This window comes from Anolis carolinensis, chromosome 5 (genome assembly GCF_035594765.1).
Source record: "Anolis carolinensis isolate JA03-04 chromosome 5, rAnoCar3.1.pri, whole genome shotgun sequence".
NCBI classification, from domain to species: Eukaryota; Metazoa; Chordata; class Lepidosauria; order Squamata; family Dactyloidae; genus Anolis; species Anolis carolinensis.
The window spans coordinates 206,915,754-206,927,359 of record NC_085845.1 but is presented as its reverse complement, the minus strand read 5'-3'; the positions used below and the strand labels follow the sequence as shown (position 1 = coordinate 206,927,359).

General features: G+C 49.0%; 1 protein-coding gene across 1 annotated transcript; it reads left to right on the top strand.

Annotated features, from left to right (window-relative positions):
* The first annotated feature begins 2,039 nt into the window (after window positions 1-2,039).
* On the top strand, window positions 2,040-3,305 carry LOC103281512 (coiled-coil domain-containing protein 166-like). The gene has a single exon (XM_062983492.1). The coding sequence runs from the start codon at window positions 2,040-2,042 to the stop codon at window positions 3,081-3,083; it is 1,044 nt and encodes a 347-aa protein (XP_062839562.1). The 3' UTR covers window positions 3,084-3,305.
* The last annotated feature ends 8,301 nt before the right edge of the window (window positions 3,306-11,606 follow it).

Sequence of the window (11,606 nt, the reverse complement as noted above, 5' to 3'; positions counted from 1 at the left end):
CCTATTGGCTCCGCCAAGGTCCATTCTCTCAGGACCGGATCGGCTCTCTCCTTAAGGGGCCCGATCCCCTAAAAACGCGGTCGACAACAGTACCTTTTAGCAAACCTCCCTGCTGAGCAAATACACAGAGAAAGACCAGTGACGTCACAGTCCTGAACACGTGGGGCATCACAATGGGGCCGGCCGGCAGACTGTGACGTCAAGGCATTCCATTGCCATTGCCATGGAGGCACAAAAGTCTCCGCAGCAGCAGCAGCAGCAGCAGCAGCTTTTGCTTGGAAGGAAAGTGTTCCTCTCTGGCTTCCCGGGCAGAGCTGACTTGACCGGTCGGAGAGCCCGGCCCGTCGCGACGGACTGAGAGCAAGGCAGCGCTGGCACCCAGGTGGGTGAGAGAAGGGCCCGGGCACTGCCTCCCCTTTGCACCACGGTTGCCTCATCCTCCGCGTGGGGTGTTCTGGGGGAGCAGGTGGATTGCCTTCCACAGAGCAGGTGTCATACATACTTTTCAAAGTATTAACAGGGTTATTTTATTTCACTCACAATGAGACAGTATTGGGCACTTTACAGAGAAAGAAGGAAGACACAGAGACTATAGCGCTACATTGGGTACACAAACAAAGGGGATATTACATTTAACTCAGCATTCACACATATGCTCTTAACATTCATTCATCATCATGCCTACATTACCATCTCTTCTTCCTTCTCCTGGAAAAGAGAACATGAAGTGGGCCGGATTGTGTTCGCAGCAAATCGGCCATTTTGCAAATACTCCACCTCTCTCTGTCCCTTGGAGAAGATGGCGAGTGGACCTGACTCCGCTGTCTGCCACAATTTTGGAATAGTAAAGTGCCCCTTGGATAGCAATATTTCTGCTGATGTTGTTCCGACAAGTTGTTTTCCAGCAAATAATAATAATAATAATAATAATAACATTTTATTTATATTCCGCCCTATCTGTCTCCCCAAGAGGACTCAGGGTGGATCACAATACACATACACAGCAAACATTCAATGCCATTTGGACAGACAGACAGGACAGGACAGAACACACAGAAAGGAGGTATGTTGTGTTTGAAGTCCAGCTTTGGTGCCTTGGAGGTTGTGCTCGGATTCAGCCACAGGGGGGCGCTGTTGCTCCATTCTCTATGATAAAGAGCCACCAGGACTTCCTCCTTCCTTTCGATCACCGACATTTTATGATGTCGTAAAATACCTCCCTTGCTAAATTAGCACTACCCAATTTCTCTATTTACAGCTCCAAGATGTTTTTGAACTGCTTAGGAAAAAAGTGAGCAGGGCTTGACAGTCTGGTGCTCACCCCGACCCGGTTTTGAACTGGCCACTTTTCAGTTGGCAGATCTTATTACTGCTGGTGATTTACCAGCTGTGCTACGACCCATGATACAGGCACAGTCCAATGTGGCACGATTTCGACACTTTCTTGATTTGACAGTTAGTGTTTTTTTTCTTGCAAAATTAAACTATTGCATTTTAATCTCCTTGTTTCGAGTCTGATTAGGAAAAAAGACTAGAAATATTTGGGCATTGTGCCTCAACATTTTCTTATGTTAGCAGTAAGCTTAAGTACCAAGGTTTTTGCTGTCCTGGCCACTTGAGAGATTAACAGAAGGGGGGTCCGTGGGTGCGGGACCCCTGCATCTGTGCCACTGCCGCTCCCTTTCCTGTCTGGCGGAGAAGACACGTTTCCAGAGGCGTCTGCCAGGGACAGACGGTCCCACAGTGGGGCCAAGGGGGTCCCCGTGTCCTCCGCCTCACCTGCCGGCGGCCCAGTCTCTGCCCTCTTTCTCCATCACGCCAGTCCCCCCCCCCCCCAAGATTTGGCACGGTCTTACACAAGGTTTGCCACTTTGAGCAGAAAGGTGGGGTGTGACTGCAGTGACCCAGTGAATGTGCCAGGAAAGCGCCTTCTCTCCGGGCCTTTCCCCTGCGGCCCCTGCGGCCTCGTCTCACCCTCTCTCTCTCTCTCTCTCTCTCTCTCTCTCTTGCCAGCGGCCGAGAGGACACCCCGCTGAAGGATGGCAATGCGGAGGCCCAAGAGCAGGAGAGGAGCGGCCCAGGCGCAGCCGGGCTCGGGTGAGCCGTGCGTGACCGGGCGGGAGAAGTACCTGCGCCAGGAATGCGCCACCCTGTCGGAGCACATCGACCTGTACACGCAGCGCATGAAGGACTTTGAGGGGCAGAACGAGGGCCTGGACAAGGAGGCCCGGGAGATCCGGGAGAACAACAAGGCCTACCTGTCCTACCTGGCCAAGCGCACGCTCCGGTGCCAGGACGCCATCATCACGCTGAACGACCAGAACCGCTCCGAGCTCACGCAGGTCCTGAAGCAGAAGGAAGAGCTGACCTCGCAGTACACGGACAAGGAGAAGGAGGTGCGGAGCCAGCTCATTGAGATGGAGACCAAGTACTCGCTCATGAACAAGGAGGTCGAGGAGCTGAAGCCCTTCAAGGAGCTGCAGGCGGAGCAGCTGGCCCGCATCCGGGAGCTGGAGAGGGAGCTGCTGGCCATGAAGATCCACCACTCGGAGCAGATGCACCTGGTCAAGAGCCGGTTCCTGCAGCAGAAGGCCGAGTATGAGGCCGAGTCCCAGCAGAAGGTGCAGGCGCTGGCCAAGCGGGCCGAGAAGGAGGCCGTGCGCAGCCTCATCCAGCACACCAAGCAGATCAAGGCCGAGAACCGGCAGCTGCGCGACGAGCTGCTCAGCCTCATCAAGCGGGCCCACGGCCTGGACGCCATCGTCCGCCAGCTCAGGGAGCAGAGGGCGCAGCTGCTTCGGGAGATGCGGTACTGCCAGGGCCTGGCGGACAAGCGCCGATGGCTCACGCAGAAAGGGCAAGGGCCCCGCGGCCGACTGGGCCAGAACGGGGCCGTGCTCCCTCCGGCCAACAAGGAGCCTGCACCACCACCACCACCACCACCACCACCCACAGTGGTCCCCGCAAGCCCACGGACAGCCACAGAGAGCCTCCTCCTTGCGGGAAGGGTCCCGAGACCCCCGAGCGGGCTGTCAGTGCGGCCCAGCAGAAGCCCCCCTGCCGAGGAGGAGCAGCAGGAGTGACCGGCCCCAAGGGAAGACGCGGAGGGTGAGCTGTCAGTCATTGGCAGACTGAGGACAGGTCCAGAGCAGAGATGGCGGGGCAATGGGGCTCTCCAAAGCCAGTCCAGCCACCAGGACCACCCCCGGCTGCCAAAGCATGCTGGGTTTGTTACCATCAGCACTGAGGAGAAGGGTGGGGAAGACGTGCATGAAAACAAAATAAAGGATGCCATGAATACTGAACCTTAAAGATGTTCTTTAATCCATTTTCAGTGGGACAGATTGCACTTCCAGAGAAAGAAGTAGGCACTCAGACCCCAGTCCTGGTGTGATCACAGCTATCCTTGTTACACAGACAAAGGGGAAACATATCCTCAGCAGTCACTCCACACACATTCATTCAACCTACCTTCTTCATTCGGGCCACCTCGGAGGGAGGCGGGTGCCCAGACCCTTCGTTCCTCACTCACCTGGCACACTTTCCCAAGAGGAAAGGAGCTCCTCGTGGAGACCATTTTTGCTGTTGTTGTTCTGGATTGTTTTGACAACCTGTCATTCAGCTAAGACTTGCTGAAGCTCCATCAGTTCTGGACCAATGTTGTTTTTCTTCCTTAACATAAGCGCCATTGTTTTTGACTTCCTTAACTCAAAGAATCATTGTCTCTGACCATATAAATACTTGCTCTTTACACCCAAAGTTCCCAGGTCTGTTATGTTGGTTCAGCATTTTTTCTTCATCACTACAGTAGAACCCCGGTACTCCGAGTTAAACCGGCGGACCTCAACTCGGTCAACCGGATAACTCGGATTACCAGGCGGGACGCAGGCTGGATCGGGAGGCGCTGCAAACGCCTCCCGATCCAGCCCTCGTCCCAACCGTGGTGAGGCCTCTCCATGGGGACGAAGGCTGGATCGGGAGGCGCTGCAAACGTTACAGCCCCTCCCGATCCAGCCTTCTTACCCATGGAGAGGTCTCTCCATGGGAACAAGGACTGGACCAGGAGGCGTTTCCAGCGCCTCCCGTTCCAGCCTTCGTCCCCATGGAGAGGCCTCCCCGCGGTTGGGAGCACCCCCGCAACGAAGGGGCTCTCCCTCCCTTTGGCAGAGGCCTGGAGCCAGGGAAGTGACTCCCGCTTCCCTGGCTCCAAACCTTCGCCAAAGGAAGAAAGCCCCTTCGTTCGGCGGGTGGGTGAACGGGGAGGGCCGCAAAAGCCCTCCCCGTTCACCCACCCGCCCGCCCGCCCGTGCCTCGGCTCCTTCGTCACGCCGGGGCGGCAACACCGGTGCCCGGCAAGGCGAAGGAGTTGGACGTGCGTGTTGCTAGGTAGATAGCAAGCTACCTAGCAACACGCACGGGGCGCTCGCCCCTTGGGAGGTGCCCCCTGCGTGTTGCTAGGTAGCTTACTATCTCCCTAGCAACATGCATGCCAGCGAGCAGGTGAATGGGGAGGGCCTTTGCGGCCCTCCCCGTTCACCTGCTCGGATTGTACGGAGGCTCGAACGAGCGGGGTTTTACTGTACTTTTCATCTCCTCCGTAATGACATTTTTCCAGGTTTCAGTTATAGTGAAATTACAGGCCTTTTCTTTTTATTGTTCATTCATTTATCTCTGACCCTCTTTTCTCCCTGCAAGGGGTCTCAAAGCGGTTTACAACCTATAAAATCAGACAGTTACAGCCAAAAATACAACATAAATCCCCACGCAACAATTAATAAATTACAACATTGAAAACATTTTAAAAATCCCATTCTCCATAGAAAAAGGCATAAAACTGACATAAAAATATATTAAACATACAATTTAAAAGCCATATACAGTGTTCCCTCACTTATCGTGGGGGTTAGGTTCCAGGACAACCCGCAATCAATGAAAATCCGCGAAGTAGGGACACTATATTTATTTTAATATTTATACATTAATTTAATGGTTATAGACTATTTTAAGTTTTTATCGACCAATCGTGTGTTGATAAATTGCCTCCTTCTCCTCCCATTGCCGCTTGGGCTCCTTTTCTCTCTCTTCGGCTTCACCTTCCTTCCTTCCTTCGGCTGTAAATTGTAATTTTTTATGATTTATAATAGTCTTTTAGAGTTTATTGAAAAACCGCGAAACAGCGAATCCGCAAAAAGTGAACCGCGAAGTAGTGAGGGAACACTGTAATATCCTATTCCTTTAGGCCATAAGACACAAATCAAATCCATTTCCTTTAAATATAATCCTGGCCTTGCTTCCCAATTTAGAGCAGAAACGAGGAGATTATAACATTGACGTTGAACACGCAAGCCCCCGCACTCACATTACTTTGACAGGCAGCTGATCCCTGCCAGGAGTTCCTCAGGCTCACGGGAACTCCGCCTCTCCCCTCCCAGAAGAGCCCCAGCCACAGAGATACATTATTTCCGCAGCAAAAACCTCAGGCACTCTCTGCCCATTGACGCTCCATTGACTCTTGTTACATATTAACCCAAGAGCAATAAAATTGTATCCAGCCCACTTTCACTCTGGCCTGCAGAGAGCAGCCTGTTTGCAGGCAGCGTTATGAATGAGTTTTTTGCCTTTTAATGAATGAGCACAGGCAACGCGATCTTGGATTTCTTTCCTATGTCTTTTTTATGAACTTCTAAGTATCAGGGACCCCTCTCCCCCTTCCCTGCATGAACCCCATGCCGTCCCCGGTCTCAAAGTGACCCCAACCTGCCTCTCGCATGCCTGGGCTAATGGGAAATTCTGGGATTCCTTCTTAAATCCTTATGGATATGCAAAAGGGGGTCGAAGCCCTTTCAAATGGCTCCCCCAGCCCCAGGGATGCTGGATCATACAATTCTCCCCAGAAGCAGGCCCTTCACATGTCCACTATTATTTGCATCATTTATTATTTTCTTTGTGATTGTCTTTATTATTTTTATAATCTCTTACCCCTTATAAACAGGGCGGTTGTCAGCCTGGCATGGACTCTGGCCTGCATATTACCCCCAATTGAGCATCATCCGGATGCCTAAGGCCAATGGATTACAAAACATGGATTATCAAGGATCACGCTCTGCAGCAGAAAAAATGGGTTTCCTCTGGACCTCGGAGGACGCTGATGTCAGGCCATCCCGGAGGGAACCCTTTTGGACACTCTAAGGCAGGGGTCCCCAAACTAAGGCCCGGGGGGCGGATGCGGCCCATCGAAGCCATTTATCCGGCCCTCATGGCACAAGGGCAGAAGGGGGTTGGACTAAATGACCCAAGGGTCTCCTCTTCTCTTACAACCCTTATTGTTATTGTTGTTATTATTATTATTATTTTATTATGACACAGCAAACAAGATAGATATACTGGATTTCATATCACAAAATCACAAGTCGAACACTTCCCAAGTGTCTAGGACTGTGTGATGTATTTTCGGATGATGCGCGCAGATCCCAGCAGGGTGGCCTTTTGCAGTTGGCAAAATAATAATAATTATTATTAACATTGAGGCTGGGTGGCCATCTGTCAGGGATGCTTTGCTTGTGCTTTCGGTGCACAAAGGCAGAAGGGGGTTGGACTAAATGGCCCAAGGGGTCTCTTCCAACCCTCTTTATTGTTGTTGTTGTTGTTATTATTATTACTATTATTAGTATTAATTATTATTGCTTGGTGGCCTACTATAGTCTGGCCCTCCAACGGTCCGAAGGATCGTGAACTGGCCCCTTGTTTAAAAAGTTTGGTGACCCCTGCTCTAAGGCCACCCGTCATAAAGAACTCATCCTCCTGCAAAAGAGAACAGGGCCCAACGAAGACCACCTCTTTCCTTGGACTCTGAGTCATATATATATATCAGCTTATCAAGGTTCCTGCTTCCACAACGGAACTAGCCAGCATGGGCCAGACTCCCATTCATGAAACCCACCACATTAATCAGTGAATCCATGAACCAAGTCTCATTGGGCCACCTGGGCAAAGGATCATTGTTGAGTCACCCATAATCCTGTCATTTCCATATGTTTGCCCTTTGTTTCTCCTGTTGCCGCATTGGCTGATGTCAGAGACTCCCCTGGCCAATCAGCCAGCAGGAGACGGGAAATTCAAAATTGTAAAAGTATAAAAAGTGCCTTTTTTCTCTGGAAAAATATGCCGGTTCTTCTTGCATCATATTCCTGCCATCATCCTGCCAACTGGACAGAATAAAGCCTTGGTGGTCTCTGCTCCTAACCTGGGTAAAACTATTTTATTGGAAATAGGGAAAAACTTTTATTTTGCTTCTTGTGAGGTCATCAGGTGTTGCACAACCCTCCTTGTCGGGTCTAGCACAGGCCTCCTTCGCTAGAAGAGACCCCAAATCTTTGATCTCCACTTCAACATCAAAGCTTTATTTCTGCAGAAGCAAGCCATGGTGGGCTCTATGACGGCCAGGATGCCACCCCCATTTACAAAACGGTTGCCCTTATATATATGTTTCTATTGGTCGCATAAAGTATGCTAACATTTCTTCACCCCACCGCCTGCTCCTCCCAGTTGCATCTCCTTCCCATCTCTGGCTCTTGTCCCTCCTTCCACTCCACCATCCTAGTTCATTCCCCACCCAATGAAATCACTGTTTTCCAGCTCCCACTGTCTTATATTTATGGGTTTGTGCTGGAGCTTTGAGGGCCAGAGCATCCCATTGCTGTGGAAACCTAGCTCTTCACGTTCCAGCATTTCCTACTCTCACCGACTCCCCCTCCCATCTCTGCTGTGTTACTGAACCAACATTTCAAAATGAGAATTTAATACAGAAATCGTTCTTCTAACAATGATTAAAAATTATATTTCAGCTAGGCGCATCTTCAATAGGATGCGCCGACCTTGGCAAGCCTTCACAGGCTCTTAGCCAGACCCCAATCATACCATTTCATTCAGTCCACTGATGTCAAGGACACTTTCTGGACACCGCTCTGTCCCAGGACGTCGACCTCCATCCGGATTGGCAGAAGGCGCAGAAGCCAAGGGTTGGAAGAGGCGCCACTTCTCCTGGTGCCGTCCAGCCCAGCCTCATTCTGGGTCTCTTCCATCTCTATGGATGGAGGTGTAGAACTGCATCTCAAAGGCGTCTGCTCCTGCGAGGAGACCCAACAGCACGGGAAGCGCGGGAAGCAGGCCACGGGCCTTGGAGCAGCAATCAAAGGGGATCTCTCTGTGGACATCTGCCATCGGCCCTCAGCCAAACTGGCAATTTGGGTGGCACCTTCCTAAAAGAAAAAACCCAATAGTCAAAAATGAACGCTAGAGCAAGAATGCGAAACCTAACCCTAGTATACATTGCGCATCACAGCCAGCAAGTTCCTCATTTACAGGCAGTTTGACTACTCAGAAGGTGGAAGAAGCACAAGGGGATCTGCTGTATTGTATTAGATCAGGGGTCCTCAAACTTCACAGTCCCTCAGACTATGATGAAATACTCCAAAATTAGGATTGTTGTTGTCTGCTTTCAAGTCATTTCAGAGTTAGGTCAACCCTAAGTCTAAAGTTTAGGACAGGGGCCAGGTAAATGACCTTGGAGGGCTGCATCCGGCCCATGGGCCTTAGTTAGGGGACCCCTGATCTAGACAATCTCATAAGACCATAGGTAAGCCAAGAGACCTCCAAAGACCATCTAGATGGTCTCATAAGACCATTGGTAAGGAAAGGGACCCTCAAAGGCCATCTAGATGGTTTCATAAGACCATTGGTAAGGAAAGGGCCCCCCAAAGTGTTGGAACACAGGCGCCTTAAAGAGCCACACACACAATACTCCGTCCCAACAAAAGATTTATTGCAACTAAAAAACAGGCTTAGAGACACTTAACTGCAGTGTCTCTGACCAAAACTCAAAGTTTTAGCCCAAACTGGGCTCAAAAAGGAGAACGGAAAAATAATCCAGATTAAAACACAGTCAATGGAATTGGCAGCAAACAGCACTGTAACAGGCTTCCTGGAAGACAGCGCTGTGCACAGAAAGTAAACAAAACTAGTCAAAGTTCAAAAAACAGCAGAACAGAAGGTCCAAACTAACGTCGTCTTCAAGGTGTTTACACAAGCCGCAGTCGAGTCAAACCAGGAGCCAGGAACAGGGGGAAGCCGCACTCACGATAGCCAATCCAAAGGTAGTTTTCCAAAGTGGGTAACTGGAGCCGAAGTCAAGTCAATCCAAAGCCAGGAAGGGAGAAAGCTGTATCCATGAAAAGCCAATCCAAACGTCGTTACCAACGGTTATCAAACAGAGCCGAAGTCGCCAGTCCAAAGGTCCAGGAAGGGAAAAAAGCACACTCATGATAGTCCAGTCCAAATCCAAGAATCACAGGAACCAGGAACGCCAAGCTGTAGAGCCATGACCCAAAGCCCAACAGGAAAAACAGGCAGGGACAAACCTACGCCAAAACGACACTTTGCCTTCTGCAAAGGATCCCCATTTCAGACCCTACTTTTAACTTACACATCATTATCTGAAGATGAGCTGGCCTCCACCCCATCGTCATCTCCCACAGCTGTTCCTGTCATCACACGTGAATCCCGGCTATCATCCTTCCAGCTCCTCCAGCTCCTATCAAGACTTGGGTTTCCCCATGTCCCTGGTGTATCAATCCTTTGCCAATCCTCCTGTCCCAAAACCCCCACAAACGTATCATTAGAAGTTGGCTCTGCACACATATCCCTTATCTCTTGTACCTTAGTCCAGTCCAACGTGTCCTCCTCATCCTCATTACTCCCAGACCCATAATTCCCTGAGAAACCCAAAAACGACTCATCATCCATGGGAGCAGTAAGTATATCCTGGAGCTTCTTCCTCTCCTGTTCCTCATCTGATTCCTGCTCCCGAGTAACCCTCTTAGTTCCTTTATATTCACATCCATCCCGTCTCCTTCTTCAATCATTGACTCCTCATCACTTGAAAACCCTTCAAACGTGTCTTCCTCAGAAGATGCCATAAGTATCTCCGGGATCAGTTTCCTTTGCTGTTCTTCATCTGGCACCTGCTCAACATTACCCCCTTTTCTCCTACTAGTACTTCTACTACTGTTTGTAATATTGCCAGCAGACTCAACTACAACACAAAGGCCATCTAGACAATCACATAAAACCATAGGTAAGGAAAGGGACCCTCAAAGGCCATCTAGACGGTCTCATAGGACCATAGTTAAGAAAAGTAACCTCTAAAAGCCATCTAGATGGTCTCATAAGGCCATAGCTAAGCAAAGAGACCTCCAAAGACCATCTAGACCAGGGGTCCCCATACTAAGGCCCGGGGGCCAGATGCGGCCCTCCGAGGTCATTTACCTGGCCCCCGCCCTCAGTTTTATAATATAATATATTGTATATACATAGAATATTGATAATAATATTATAGTGTAATACAATATAACACTAATAATAACACCATATAATAATATTAATTATATATTCTATACTACATATAATATTACTAATAATATTACAGTATAGTGGTATAGTTCAATATAGTAATATATAATGCTAATATTGTGCTATGCTAAGCTGTGGCGCAGCTAGCTAGTAACCAGCTGCTATAAATCACTACTGACCGAGAGGTCATGAGTTCGAAGCCCGGGTCGGGTTAAGCCTCCGACCATAAAAAAAAATAAAAAAATAGCCCCGGCTTGCTGTTGACCTAGCAGCCCCGAAAGACAGTTGAATCTGTCAATTAGGGAAATTTAGGGACGCTTTATGCGGGAGGCTAATTTAACTAATCTACAACACCATAAAACTGCTCACGAGGAAAAGAAGAGGAAGAACAGCCACCAATGGACGGTGAAGCAACAGCTCCCCCTGTGGCCGGAAATCGTGAAGCTGGAAGATGTTAAAAAAAATGCCTCTGTGTCTGTCTAAAACTGAATGTTGTTTGTCTATTGGCATTGAATGTTTGCCATATATGTGTTCATTGTAATCCGCCCTGAGTCCCCTTCGGGGTGAGAAGGGCGGAATATAAATACTGTAAATAATAATAATAATAAATATAATATATTGTATGTACATATAATTTGTAAGCCACTCTGAGTCCCCTTTGGGGTGAGAAGGGTGTGCTACAAATGTAGTAAATAAATGCAGTAAATAAATAATAAACAACTTTTAGACTTAGGCTCACCCAAAGTCTGAAATGACTTGAAGGCACACAACAACAACAACAACAACAACAACAACAACCCTAATTAACTTGACTATCTCATTGGCCAGAAGCAGGACCACACTTCCAATTGAAATCCTGATAAATGTATGTTGATTAAAATTGTTTTTATTTTTAAATATTGTATTGTTCTTTTGTTGTTGTTGTTGTTGTTGTTTTTGCACTACAAATAAGACATATGCAGTGTGCATCGGAATTTGTTTGTATTTTTTTCAGTTGATAATCCAGCCCCTCAACAGTCTGAAGGATGTGGACTGGCCCTCGGCTTAAAAAGTTTGAGGACCCCTGATCTAGACGATCTCATAAGACCATAGATAAGCAAAGAGACCTCCAAAGACCAGGTAGACTTAGGTCAACCCTAAATCTAAAGTTTAGGACAGGGGCCAGGTCAATGACCTTGGAGGGCCACATCTGGCCCACG

Coding starts and splice junctions, on each gene's coding strand:
- LOC103281512 (XM_062983492.1), top strand. CDS start 2,040: ATGGCAATGCGGAGGCCCAAGAGCAGGAGAGGAGCGGCCCAGGCGCAG.